The 15645-nt window shown below is 36.1% G+C and overlaps 1 protein-coding gene across 1 annotated transcript in view; it reads left to right on the forward strand.

The window, feature by feature from the left end:
- REV3L (REV3 like, DNA directed polymerase zeta catalytic subunit) overlaps positions 1-15645 on the forward strand; it is a 184669-nt gene that overhangs the window by 158123 nt on the left and 10901 nt on the right. The window contains exons 26-28 of the mRNA XM_065888547.1: positions 4667-4776; positions 11321-11435; positions 15460-15597. Coding sequence (XP_065744619.1) covers positions 4667-4776; positions 11321-11435; positions 15460-15597 — 363 coding nt within the window. The remainder of the gene's footprint in view (positions 1-4666; positions 4777-11320; positions 11436-15459; positions 15598-15645) is intronic.

The following is a 15645-nucleotide window of genomic DNA, read 5'->3' on the forward strand; positions in this document are numbered from 1 at the left end:
AAAAGAATGGAAGAGCATCAGAGAAGGAATAAGTAAAGGTAAACACTTTTATTTTTCTTATTCTTAATTGATCTAACAATTAACAATTTGTTCAAAATAATAATAGCAACAATGTATTTGATTATGTATGTTTATATACATGTATATATAAGTAAAATGAATAACAAATGGTACAAGGAATTGGAGGAAGGGATTAGGATTATTTTATTATAAAGTACCCACACTACCTATGAAGTAGTATAGTGGTTTTGAAAGTGGCATAGTGGTTTTGAAAGTGGTATATTTTAAGTAAATATAAATATTGCAAAATTTGGGGCAACCACTATAAAAAGTTAAAAAAAAATACAACTAATGTGTAAGAAGGAGAGAAAACAGAATCATATAAAACAGTCAAAACCACAAAAGGCAGTAAGAGTGGAAAATAAAAATAGGAACAAAAACAAAGGCAACACATAGAAAATAAAATCAGGAAGGACATAGTTGAACAACATAATCAACTGGATATAATGGACATTTATAGACTACTTCATCCAACAACAGCTGAATACATATTCTTCTCAAGCTCACATGGAACATGCACCAAGATACACCACATTCTGGGCCATAAAGCACTTTAACAACTTTAAAAGAATAAATCATACAATATCTGCTTTCAGATCACAATGGAATTAAACTAGAAATCAGTAACAGAAAGATAGATAGCTGGAAAATCCCCCAAATACTTGAAGATTAAGCAGCATATTTCTAAATAACACATGGGTCAAAGAAAAAAAATCTCAAGAGAAATTTTTAAATATTTTGAACTAAATGAAAATGAAAACACAGCTTATCACAATTTGTGGAAGTCAGCAAAAACAGTACTTAGGAAATTTATAGATTGAATGCATATATTAGTGGGAAAAATACCTAAAAACAATCATCAAGTAAGCTTTTACCTTAGGAAACCAGAAAAAGAACAAATTAAATCCAAAGCAAGCAGAAGAAAAGAAGTGATAAAAATTACAGCAGAAATCAGTGAAATTGATTTTCTCAATTGATTTCATGTTTCAAAGAACCCCAAAGCTGGTCTTTTGAAAAGATCAATAAAATCAATAAATCTCTAGCCAGCCTAACTAGGAAAAGAAAAAAAAAGAAGAGTACACAAATTGCAAATATCAGAAACAAAAGAGGGGATATCACTTCAGTTTCCATGGACATTAAAAGGATAATAAAAGAATATTATGCACACAAATTTGATAACCTAGATGGAGTGAACCAATTACTTGAAAGACATAATCTGCCAAAACTTGTACAAGAAGAAATAGGCAGTCTGAGTAGGCCTATATCAAAGAAATTGAATCATTAATTAATAGCCTTCTAAAACAGAAAGCACCAGACCCAGATGGGTTCACTGCTAAATTCTACCAAACATTTATGGAAGAATTATACCATCTCTCTACAGTCTCTTTCAGAAGATGCAAGCAGAAGGAGTACTTTCTAACTCATTCTAATTACCCTAATACCAAAACCAGACAAAGACATTATAAGAAAACTACGTATCAATGTCTCTCATGAACATAGATGTAAAAATCCTCAATGATAGCCAATCAGATCCAAAAATGTATAAAAACAGTTGTACACTACAACCAAGTGAGATTTATTCCAAGTATGCAAGGTTGGTTCAACATTGAAAAACCAGCTGAGAGCCATCGTATCACATTCAGGTTAAGTAAGAAAAATCACATGATCATGTTAACATACAGAAAAGGCACTTAACAAAACCCAAAACCCATTCATGATACAAACTCACAGGAGACTAGGAATAGAGGAGAACTTTGTCAGTTTGATGGAGTAGAGGAGAACTTTGTCAGTTTGATGGAGAATATCCACCAAAAAACCTACGGCTCATGTTATACTTAACTATGAGAAACTTGAAGCTTTCTCACTAAGGTCAAGAACAAGACAAGGATGTCCCAACTCATCACTGTTTTTCACCATCATACTAGAAGTCCTGGCTAATGCAATAAAACAGGCAAAAGGAAATAAAAGGTATGCAGATTGGGAGACTTCCCTGGCGGTCCAGTGGTTAAGACTCCACAATTCCAATGTAGGGGGTGCAAGTTCGATCCTTGGTTGGGGCACTATGATCCCACGTGCTGTGCCATGTGGCCAATACAATAAATAATAAACCTTTTAAAAAAAAAAAAAGGTATGCAGATTGGAAAGGAAGGTAAAACTGTCTTTGTTTCCAGATGACATAATCCTCTATGTAGAAAATCCCAAAAAAATGATGCACAAAAAAACCCTCCTGGAACTAATAAGCGATCATGTAGCAGAGCTGCAGGATACAAGGTTAATACACAGTGTATACCAGCAATGAACAAGTGGAATTTGAAATTAAAAACACAATACCATTTATATTAGCACCCTCCAAAATGAAATACTTCGGTATAAACCTAACAAAATATGTACCAGATCTATATGAGAAAAATCCCAAAACTCTGATGAAAGAAATCAAAGAACTAAATAAATGGAAAGATATTCCACGTTCATGGTTAAGACGACTCAGTATTGTCAAGATGTTAGTTCATCCCAAATTGACATATAGATTCAATGCAATCACAGTCAAAATCCCAGCAAGTTATTTTGTTGATATTGACAGACTGATTCTAAAGTTTACATGAATGGGAATTCCCTGGTGGCCTAGTGGTTAGGATTTGGGGCTTTCACTGCTGTAGCCTGGGTTCAGTCCCTGGTTGGGGAACTGAGATCCCACAAGCTACTCGGCCAAAAAAAAAAGTTTACATGAAGAGGTAAAAGACTCAAGAATAGCCAACATAGTATTACAGAAGAATAAAGTCAGAGGACTGACTTACTGTAAAGCTACAGTAGTCAAGGCAGTGCAGTATTGGCAAAAGAATAGACAAGCAGATCAGTGGAACAGAATAGAGATTGAAAAATAGACCCACATAAATATAGTCAACTGATCTTTATCAGAGGAGCAAAGGCAATACAGTAGAGCAAAGACAGTGTTTTCAACAAATGGCGCTGGAATAACTGGACATCCACATGCAAAAAAAAATGAATCTAGGGCTTCCCTCGTGGTGCAGTGGTTGGGAGTCCACCTGCCGATGGAATTGTGAAATCAATTAATTTCCTCTTTTTAAATCCAGTTTCTTGGCCCTGTAATGTTTTTCAAATTAGGAACTATGACACAAAGTAGCAGAATCAGTTTTATTGTAATTGCCACTCCTTCTCCACTGGCCCCCCTCCCTGTGCTCCTCCCTCTCGTGCCTCTAAGTCCTTCATTCTGCATGGACTTCAGGGCCAGCTGCAAAATACTTCTGACTCTTCCAGATATAGCTTAAATGGGTCAGACTAGACAGCAGGAGGCAGACATTTAGGACCAGTGTATGTGTGTATTTGTATGTGTATATCTCAAAAGCATATTGGACTCTAACACTCTATGGCTCACCCATTTAGCTATTTGCTGTCACATATTTTTATCTTGTGTGAAAGTGGCAAAAGATGACAGATTGAATATTTTATTCAAACTTGAATTTCAATTAGGTGACCTGATTTTTTTTTAATGTATTAGGCTATAGTTCATATTCTCAAGGTTTTCTAATGCACTAAAGGTCTCAACAGGATTCATGATCTTAATTTAAAACCCAAATTAAGTTTCTGCTATCAGTGTTTTATTTATTCCTTTGTTCATACACTTAATATTTCCTGTGTAAACAACTTTAAACAGCCTTTTAAAATAAGTATTATTCAATCCTGCATTTAGTTCATATAATTCAAACTTTACAGTAAAAGGGGAAAGATCATTATAAATACTGTTTGCGTCTTAACACGAAAGAAAAAGTGCATAATTCTTATTTTAAAACTTTAAAAAGTAATGTTCCATTTATGCTGAATGGCAGTTTCCCCAACCCTTAGCTTTAATGAGTTTGATAAATGAAGCAGCAGTGCTATACTAGTCTCCTTAAGTTCTTTAACTATGAAATATAATTGGCCTGCTTCTCATATTTGTCAAGATCCACCATCTTCTTGTTTTGTCAACTTATGCCATGATCACTGTTAAAACTCAATCACCAATGAAAGAACTTAGACATATATCTGCCTACTTGATTTAAATTGAACCCTTGTAATATATTTTCTATCATATAATTATGCATTTTTCCTTGTATCAATATTTAGTGTCATCTAAAAAATATGTACAACCCATCACTGAGATATAGGTTCAGCATAAGCTTTACTGATACTGAAAGAAAGATCATAACACTCCAACAGAAAAATTTTGAAAGACACACATGCACATACATAGTGTAATTTCCTGCTTAGTTGGTTATAAAGGCATTTTAGAAAGTCCTTGAATAAATAAGGCTTTTTCTTCTAGGATCAAATGTAGCTATGTATATAGTGCAGTCCATTGTACTCACTGATACACTCACAGGCAAGTCTGTATATTGATTGGTTTCTTTTAAATTATTAATTCATCTCATTTTCTTCTTGAGTACTTGTAGAAAGAATGATGGCACTGGTGATTTTTGTTTTTTTTAATGTTCTTCTTGTTTCATTTTTAGAAATATTTAATAATTAAAGTTAAGTATTATATATTAAAGTCTGTTGTCTTATACTAAACTACATTAAGAAATTATTTTCAATGTGTTTGTACCAACAGGTTGGTGATAGTATTGTTCACAAAGCCAGAGAAACCTTGGAACGAGCTATTAAACTGGTGAATGATACCAAGAAATGGGGTGCTAGGGTTGTATATGGTGATACTGACAGGTAATGAACTTCGTTTTGTAGTTGTCTTCTTGCATCTCCTCAGATACTCATTTCAGTGTTTGAAATGGCTTAAGGGTAATCCTTCCTAAAAATAGAGTTCTACCTAAGTTCTTTTCAGTCCTTATGATCTTGTGATTGGAGTTAACACAGGTCCTGATTTACCAGATATGATCTTAAGAGACAGAAAATGTATATGACCTGAGCCACAGAGTGCGAAAATTCCCAAGGCATCCCTCCAGGTAGCCAAGTAGATAGGGATCTGTAAAAACTGCATACACAGGAGTCTAATCTGTTTAAAGAAACAGCTTTTAATGTGAAGAATCCCTCAGATAGCTGCAGCTCTCTGAATTTAAATATATATCTTAAAATAATCAAACTGTTTTTGAACCACAGTTGCCAAAGATGTGAGTGGTTAACTTTTCACTGGGCCCCAAAATCTTTTGACCTTCTTCTATAAACAGTGCAGATTCCAGATACATTTTCCATTTGATTCCAGAGGCTCACAGACTTCCTGAAGCCCATCATCCTGAAGCCCATTCTATCCAAAGGATAGAATTGCCTTTGAATCCTGAATAACCTCAGCCTGCTTGCTCGCTTTGATATTTTTCAGGGCCCAGTTATTTATGTAACATCTTATTTACACGACTTATTAAAATTTTTCTAGAATATAGGTATTATGCAAATTTCTTAGAGTCTGAAATTTTTTCATATTGACGGCTTAGAGTCACAGTGCGATCATTCTAAGAGCGCTTGCCTCAGGAGCTCTGATCACTTTACAGTGCAGTGGAGCAAGCAGAGATAATGCTTCTAATCACTAAAAATAGCTTCTAGGTAATCTTTAAACAGCATTTAATCTTCTCCAGTTTTTTAATGCATATACAATCAGCATAATCATATTAATGCTGAATGAGACCTTTCCTCCTATAGCAGCTGTTTCATTATCAGCAGGTGGGGATAGTTTCAACTTATCCAGGCCCCAGTTATCCATAGTCTCTACTGTTCCCCGTCAAAAGCCACTCCTCACTTTGACTTTGGGTATTTCACTGCTCTGTAAAACCACTTCTGCTGAATAGTCTAGCAAAATAAAAATTACTGGAACATAGTTTTTCACCTTGTTAGCAGAGCTCCTCACAAAATATTTAGGGAAGAGGAGAAAGTTAAACTTTAAATTGTTGAGTTTAATTCAGGGTTTAAACACGTCAGTAGTTGACAACACGCACCCAGAAGCAGAAGTTGGCATGATTCTGACTGTAAGATTTTTAGGCATTCAAACAAACCAAAAAACACAGACCTAGAATGTCAGAGCTGGAAGGGGACTTTTTTTTTTTTTTTTTTTTTTTGCGGTATGCGGGCCTCTCACTGTTGTGGCCTCTCCCGTTGCGGAGCACAGGCTCCGGACACGCAGGCTCAGCAGCCATGGCTCACGGGCCCAGCCGCTCTGCAGCATGTGGGATCTTCCCGGACTGGGGCACGAACCTGTGTCCCTTGCATCAGCAGGCGGACTCTCAACCACTGCACCACCAGGGAAGCCCTGGAAGAGGACTTTTAGGTCAGGAGTTTTCATGACCTAAAAGGGTCGGGAGAAAACCCTAGGGGGCACATTCTCAGATGCTACTGAAGAGCAGATTCCCCTGGAATAAGAAATTTGTCTAAGATTGCCCAACTAGTTAGCAGTGGAGCCATAAATTGGTATCTCTCTACGTAAGACATCACAGGTTTTTATTATTCTAATCAAAAGTGTAGGAACTTCCCTGGTAGTCCGGTGGTTAAGACTCTGCACTCCCAATGCAGGGGGCACAGGTTCGATCCCTGGTTGGGGAGCTAAGATCCCATGTGCCACACAGCACGGGATAGATGGATAGATAGATAGATAAATAGATAGATAGCACGGGATAGATAGATAGAAAGAAAGAAAGGGAGGGAGAGAGAGAGAGAGAGAAAAGAAGAAAAAGAAAGAAATTGTATTTGCAGATTTGCAGTATCTTTTTTTTTTGGCTGCACTGCCCGACTTGTAGGATTTTAGTTCCCCGGCCAGGGATCGAACCCAGGCCCTGGGCGGTGAGAGCGCCGAGTCCTAACCACTGGACCGCCAGGGAATTCCCTGCAGTATCATTAGGGCTTTTGACTACCATTCACCATCTGATTCATACTGAAATACACTGTATGAGGGCAGTTCACTCTAGGGCATGCATTCTCAATGGTAATAATACTGCCCAGTAGTGCACAAGTTGGTCCTCGAGGAGCAAAGAAGTACAGTGGGGTTGGCCCCACAAAGCTCAACCCTACCCAACAACATTTTAATCCTTAGTAATTACTTTCTCTTGTTAAATTTACTTTTAACTTTTTTGGGGGGAGGACAATAATGATAACATACTGAGAAGCACTGCTCTAGGGATAATAAATGTATGCTTGGTGGAGGGAAAGAGTTTTTAACCAAGAGTGAGATCTGGATTCTCTTTCTAGCTGTGCTCCTAGCTGATTGCATGGCCATTAAAAAAGGCGCTTAGGGCTTCCCTGGTGGTGCAGTGGTTGAAAGTCTGCCTGCCGATGCAGGGAACACAGGTTCGTGCCCTGGTCCGGAAGAGTCCCACATGCTGTGGAGCGGCTGGGCCCGTGAGCCATGGCCGCTAAGCCTGCGTGTCCGGAGCCTGTGCTCCACAACAGGAGAGGCCGCAACAGTGGGAGGCCCGCGTACTGCAAAAAAAAAAAAAAAAAAAGTCACTTAGCCTCCCTGAGGCTATCATCAGAATGAAGGAAATCTGATACATGATGAAGAATGACCATTGCCTCCCTCTAGTTTCAGGACTGCTGACTTTATGAATCTTGGAGTCTAGCTAAGGGAGATTGGTTAACAAAGCATCAAAATTACTCTGTTAGAAGGGTGTTTCTCTCTCTAGAGCAGTTATGCATTATTGTCCATTTAGACGGTATAAATGTAAACACCCTGAATATCTTTATATTGTAGTGGTTCAAACAATTCTATATAATAGTGGTTATCAATAATATTTATCCAAAAAATAATAATACTTATCCCACCCTAGTGGGATAGACCTACTCCCATCAGTTATTGAAGCTCTCTGTAGTAGTGATTCTTAGGCAGGGTAGGGAAGGACGTTTGACAACACACATACTGCCGGGGCAGCAGAAGGGCGGTGGGGAACTAGAACAAAAATCTCTTGGGAAATTCATCTGAGTATAATTGAGAAAAGCCTCCTAGGTGATTCTAATATCCTCACTTAACTCCCCGCCCATGTGAAATGAAAATTACTGCTTTAAATGTGATCTATCAACCAAAGATAAACATTATTTAACTACATTAAATGCACCAGTAACAGACAAATAGAAACTTTTTTTTTTTTTTGGCTGTGCCACACAGCTTACAGGATCTTAATTCCCGGACCAGGGACTGAACCCACTCCCTTGGCAGTGAAAGCATGGAGTCCTAACCAACTGGACCACGAGGGAATTCCCTAGAAACTTATAAAACAGTCTTTCTCTTTGTAGGCTGGTCACCTACATTCTGTTAAGTGACCCAAAATTTCCATTAATCCTGGTCAGCTCTCTTGAAGCTTAGCTCCAACTAAAACTAGCCAAAACAGCACAGATGAACTCAAGTAAAACCCCTAACACTACTAGGTAAAATCTCAAATATATACCCTATAATAACTTTTAAGATGTAAAGTATGTGTTCCTTTAATTTTTTTATCAACTTTATCAAGGTATAATTTTTAACAAAAAAGTACATAGTACAAAATGTATAGACCCATGTAATCAGCTGCCACCCCAGTCAAGATATAGAATATTTCTATCACCGTAGAAAGTTCTGCCGTGCTCCTTTGCAGTCAGTCCCTCACTTTCATCCCCTACCCCCAGGCAACCACTTACCTGATTTCTATTACCATAGCTTAGTTTCTCTGTTCTAGAGCTTTATAGAAATGTGTGTAGAAACACTTCAATTCATTATTGCATCTGAACATTTTAAGCATAATAATCTTTGTCTTTTAAGTTTGGCATTTACATCTAAAGTTAAACATACCCCCTTAGCATGACTCAACAATCCTACTCCTCGGTATTTACCTAAGAGAAATGAGAACTTAGGTCCACACAAAGACTTGATGCACCTCTTCATTGCAGTTTTATTCTTGATAGTCCAAAACTGCAAACAGTCCAAATGTTCATCAGCAGATGAACAAATGTAGTATATCCATACAAAGGAGTACTATTCAGCAATAAAAAGGAACCAGTTACTGCTACTTTAGCAACATGGGTGTATCTCAAAAATATGCTGAGTGAAAGAAGCCAGACATAAGTATGTACTGTATATTATATAAAATTCTTGAAAGACAAAACTAATCTATAGTAATTGAAAGCTGGTCATGTGTTGCTGGGAGTGGAGTGGAGAATTATTGCAAGGGAGTACAAGGGAACTTTATGGGGTCATGAAAATGTCCCTATATCTTGATTCTGGTGGTAGTTACACAAATATATTAATTTTCTAGGGCTGTCACAGATTTGGTGGCTTAAGCACAGAAATTTATTTTCTCACAGTTCTGGAGGTTTGAAGTCCAAGATCAAGGCATTAGCCAGTAGCTGTGGTTTCTCCTGAAGCCTCTCTCCTTGGCTTGCAGGTAGCCACCTCCTCACTTTGTCCTCACATGATCTTTCTTCTGTTTATGTACATTCTTGGTGTTTCGTTGTGTAATTTCCTCTTATAAAGACACCAGATTGGGCTCACCCTAACCACCTAAATTAGAGCGTCATTTTAACTCAATCATTTCTTTAAAGGCCCTATCTCCAAATACAGTCACATTCACAATGGGGGGTTAAGGTTTTCAGCGTATGAATTTAAGGGGCACAGTTCAGCCCATCGCAAGCCTATACGTTTGTCAACATTCATGGAACTGTACACTTAGAATGTATTCATTTTATTATATGCAAATTATATCTCAATGAAGTTGATTCTTTAAAAAAGGAAATTTTGTAATAATCTATTTTTTTAAAAGGCTATACTGGTATAATGAGCATCAGATGGGCCTAGAAAGAAAATATTATAAAAAGCTTTAGGTGGTTCAGAATATAGCCTAGCTTAAAAGTATAATTAGCTATCTAAGGCCTATTTGTTGTGCGTTATGTTAAAATTAATTCAGATTGATAAATTTTTATTTTCAAGGCCTTAAGTAATATTAAATAAATACTCCTTAAGCTTTTCAGATCAAACTCTAACACAAGTACTATCTGCAATATTGGCAGAGAAAGAGCTTTTCAAAAAAAAACCATCCAAATGAGACTGAAAGTCCAATATAAAAGCATTTAAGAAATAATAAGATTGGTTTATGTGGCTCCAAGAATCTTAAAGTCCATGTTTCAAGATAGTATTCATTTCTACTATTTAATGTCTTTCCACTAAAGTTATAAACGAAGATCAGCTTTATAATCTCTATTCCTTAAGTATATTTATTCGCCATTACTTCTTTTGGTCTCAGATTGTGGTATATACTGAAATGTAAAGTGCTATTACAGTTAGCTGGATTATATTAGGAAAAAATGCCCAGTACTTTTATCAGTTATTTTTTAGTATTTTTCATATTAGATTTTTTTTTATCCGTATTAGAAATCCTTCCCTCTTGACCTGCATATACTGATGGTGGGATTGTATGTCAGAAATATCTTTCTGGACTTCAGTTTCACATTATCTTTCAAAAAATATTTTTAGTATATACCACTTATCTAGAAATTCCTCTTCTAGGAATTTATTCTAAGGACATAGCTTGCCAAGTTATTATTATATATTAAATATTAGAAAAAAAATTTAATGACTTAGATTTCCAGTGGTAGGGGTTTGGTTAAATTATACTATATCCATACATTGAAATACAGTACAACTGTTAAAATAATGTAGAAGAAGTGACATGGGAAAATGTTCACAATATACTATTAAATGAAAGGAGAAAGTTATCAAACTGTATGATCTGTGATCCCAGATGAGAAAAGATTTACAGATGTACACAAAAGCCTTCTAGTGTCTTTTTTCTGAATGGTGAGATTATAAATGGCTGTTTTCTTTGTGCCTTTTTGTGTTTTCTACCTGTTCTTCAATGAACATATTTTACAAAATATACATGTGTTCGTTTCTAAGTTGGGTGGTTCTGGAAGGAAATTCCCTCCCATATCACAAGTAAATTTTCCATTTCTTTATAGTCATCATCTTTTATTTTGTGACTGACATAATTGTGTGTCATGGAAAGCTGTAAATGTATAGTAATGACCCAAGACCTTCTTGCCAGCTGTGACAGCTGTTCTGTGTGTAGCTAAACTAGAAACATTAGATGTCTTAAAGATCTGTAACAAGATATACCGTGAGCACACAGGAAAGTGTGACAAAACAAGAAAACTCAGGTAGGGAGCAACTTAATAAGGAAGAGTAAGGGGGGAAAAAAGGTTTTCCTTGGTTTTAGAGTATTATCCAGGAAAGTTACTATTGATGAGATTTTTTTTTTGTTACAATGCCTTCCTCATTACCCTACTTTATTTTTAATCCTCTTAGTATGTTTGTGCTACTGAAAGGAGCCACTAAGGAGCAGTCTTTTAAGATTGGTCAGGAAATTGCTGAAGCTGTAACTGCTACCAATCCTAAACCAGTGAAATTGAAGTTTGAAAAGGTAAGAGAAATGTAATACTACTAACCACATATAAAATTCACATACCTTCTGTAGATTTCTGACTTTTTCAATACATTTTCAGATTTTGTAATGGTATATGGGTCTGTGAAAGTGTTAAAGTATTTTTCCCTTATTTTTGTATAATTTTCTCAATTTTTTTGTAATGTCTTATATAAAGAAATGAAAAGACTATTCCGGTTAACTATCGCTGTGTAACCCCAAACTTAATGGTGTAAAACAAGCACCATTTTATTGAGCTTACAGACTTTTATGGGTCAGGAATTCAGGAAGGGTGCAGCTAGGATGGCATGTCTCTGCTCCACAACGTTTAGGTCCTTAGCTGACAGCTAAGGACTGAAATCACTTGAAGCTCGCTCACTCTCATGTCTGGGGGTTGATGCTGGCTGCCATTTGGGACACCAGGTGGGGCTGTGAGCTGGAACACCTACACTTGGCCTTTCCCTGGGGCTACTTGTTCTTCCTCACAGCATGATAGCTGAGTTCTAGGAATAAACATCCCAAAGAGAACCAGATGAAAGCCATTTTGCTTTTTATGACCTAGTCTTAAAATCATATAGCATCATAGCCTGTCTAGATTTGAGAGGGAACATAGGTCCCCATCTCTTAATGGGAAAAATGTCAGAGTCACATTGTGAGAAGGCTATGTGGGATAGAAGATATTATTTCTTTGGAGAATGCAGTCCGCCACAGGACCTTCGACTATTTTCACTTTACTTTGGATATGAAATATGCATTTAGTTCTTTCTGTATAAAACGTACTGAGCTAGGAGAGGTGTGGAATGCAAAGAAGCATGAGACACATCCTGCCCTCTAAGAGCCAGTAATCTAAAAGGAAAGATTAGAAATGTATGTAAATGATCTTTCATTGTAAACTTAGGAAGCAGTCTCCCTAAGCACTGTAAGAGTGCAAAGAAAAGGTATTGTGTCCTCCTAGGTTGGATGGGGAGACTCCATGTAGGAGGTATACATTGCATTCTGTCTCAGAAAATGGTTAGAATTTCAATAGGCAACCACGGTGCTGCAGCCATTCTGCACAGAAGAAAGTGGTATATAGAAGGATATGGAGTAGGAAACGCACAACATGATAATACAGAGTAGCAGGAGAGAAGTCTGGAAAAATAAAGTTAAGACCAGATTATAGAGTGTCTTGAATGCCAAGCTAAAGTGTTTAAACTTTATTCAGCAAAGTTTATCAAACAAAAGCATGACAGACCTTTTTGGGGAGGACTGGCCTCACAGTGGTGTGGAGATGGATTGGAAAGAGGAGAATCTCAAGACAGGATGCCTTTTGCAACCTGTATATCCTGAAGTAGTGAGATAAACTAGCGAAAATAAACAATTCAAGATAAAATGGAAAGAAGGATGGGCAGGAGTTAAAAGTGGTTGATTTAGGAGAGCAGGTGTGGAAAAGATAAAAAAGGGAGAAGAGAATCAAACATGACTCCCAAATGTTTATCATGCACCTACTCTGAAGCAAGAATTGTGCTAGAAGAGATTCAGAGAGGACTTGGATACTGTATCTGCCCTGAGGAGTGAGCATTCTAATTGCAGGGAGAGAGGGAAGAAAAATTAGAAAACAGAGCGATGATGAGCGCTATTCTAGAAGTATGTGTGTGATGCTGTAGACACTCAATCTATCTGGCAAAGTGAAGAGCATGTAACACCAGACGTGAAAATTTACCTGAGATAGATCACAGGCCTAAACATAAAAGCAAAAACTGCAAAACTTCTCAAAGAAAACAGACATTTGTTAAGAATCGTGATGCATATGTTCATGAATATCAGTCTGTAGTTTTTTGGGTTTTTTTCTTGTATTGTCTTTGTCTGGTTTGGGGACAGGAAAAAAAAATCTGACCTCATAAAATGAGTTGGAAGTGTTTCCTGTTCTACTTTCTGAAAGAAAAAGTGTGTAAAATTTTTTCTTAAATGATTGATACAATTCATTAGTGAAGCAATCTAGTCCTGAAATTTTATGGCGGGGAAAGGATTTTCAATTACAAATTAAATATCTTTAATATATATTATCCAGGTTTTCTTCTCATGTCAGTTTTAAAACTTGTGATTGTCAAGGAGTTTGTCCATTTCTCCTAAGTTGTCCTATTTATACTTCCTTATTGTGATTTTGATATCTGTAAAATCTTTAGTAACATCCCTTTCACTTTTGATAATTTGTTTTTCCATTTTTTTCCCCCTTGATCATTCTAGCTAGTGGTTTATCCATTTACAGAACTTTCTGAAGAACTGTATCATTAATTTCCACTCTTTATTATCTCCTTCCTTACACTTAACTTAGGGTTTAGTTTGCTTCTCTTTTCCTGTCTTAATTTAGAAACTTGAATCATTGATTTTAAACAAAAAATTTTAATATAAGCGTTTAACAATAACAAATTTCTCTCAAAACACTACTTTAGTTTCAAATTTTGATATCTTGTGCTTTTATTATTATTCATTTACTTCAGTGATAATGACCTGTAGGTTATTTAGAAGTGTGTTAAGTTCCAAATTTTTAAGGATATTCCAGACATCTTTTTGTTATTAATTTTAATTCCATTGTGGTCAAAGAACATAGTCTATATAATTTTAATGCTTTTAAGCTTGTTACAGTTCGTTGTTTGGTCTAGCATATGGTCTCTTAGTGAATGTTCCCATATGACCCTGAAAATCCCTGTGTATTCTGGTTATTGGGTGGAATGTTCTATAATGTCACTTAGGTTAACTGATAGTGTTGTTGAAGCCAACAACAATCTTACTGATTCTCTGTCAATTTCTAGAAGAGAGGTGCTAAAGTCTCCAAGTATAATCATAGATTTGCCTGTTTCCTCCTTTTATTCTGCCAGTTTCTATTTCATGCATTTTGAAGTTTTCTTATTAGGTGCATATACATTTATGGTTATGTATCTTCTTGACAAATTGATACTTTTATCTTTGATAATATTCCTTATCTGGAAATCTACTTTTTCTGATATTAATATAGCCACAACAGCTTTGTTTTGATTAGTATTTAACAAGTGTATCTTTTTTCTAACCTTTCTATGTCCTTATATTTAAAGTGGATTTCTAGTAGAAAGCATATTGTTGTATCTTTTTGATGGGATCTAATCTGATCATTTCTGCCTTTTACAAGTTACATTTTTTACACCAATTTTTACACTTTCTACACCATTTTTACACTTTTTACACCACTTACGTTTAGTGTGATTACTGATACAGCTTTGGGGCAGAGGAAAGGACCAATGTGGTAACATAAAAAGGGGTGGGGACACACACCCATTCATCCAGGAATTCCAATTCAAGGTATTTATCCTGCAGATTTATCCATGCATTGTTGTTCACTGGAACACTATTTGTAACTCCAAAAGATTGGAAACATCCTAAATAACCCATAGTAGGTAACTGGTTACAAAAATTATTATACCCTCATAAAGTGGACTGCTATGTAGCTACAAAACAAAATGAGCTTTCTTATACAGGATGGAATGCTCTCCAAGATAAGTTATTAAATGAAATAAGCAAAGTACAGAGTGATGTGGAAGGTAAGCTACCCTTATGTATATAAGTACATGTACTTAGATAGAGTATTTCTGGAAGAATATACAGGAAATCAATAACAGGATGCCTCTGTGGAGGGGAAGGTAGACTTTTCATTGTATATTCTCTTATAACTTTTAAATTTGTACCATATAGTAGGTGTTACTTAAAGTCATTTTTAAAATTGTTTAAAAAGATATGATTGAAGACTTTGAGAGAGCAGTATCAGCTGAGGAAGGAGCAAAATTGATAGTGCAAGTAAAGGAGTGGGTGTGTGGTGAGGAAGTAGAACAGCTCACTTTGTGTGTTTTTACCTGCAAGTGTTGTCTCATTTTGTATTCATTGGGCCCTAAGCCACATTTAGAATTTTTTATAATTGACATCTGGTTAAAGAGAGAAAAAGGCATATAAAAATAAGATATTCATGGTTGGAAAAAAATGGTTATTGATAGATATTTTATTAATTTCATCACAGGTATATTTGCCCTGTGTCTTACAAACAAAAAAGAGGTATGTGGGTTACATGTATGAAACATTGGATCAAAAGGACCCAGTATTTGATGCAAAAGGAATAGAAACAGTCAGAAGAGATTCCTGCCCTGCTGTTTCTAAGGTAAGTTTTATCTATCTTGTTGTCATCTTTAAGAAATAAGTGGCTAGG

Source organism: Phocoena phocoena, chromosome 12 (assembly GCF_963924675.1).
Source record: "Phocoena phocoena chromosome 12, mPhoPho1.1, whole genome shotgun sequence".
NCBI lineage: Eukaryota > Metazoa > Chordata > Mammalia > Artiodactyla > Phocoenidae > Phocoena > Phocoena phocoena.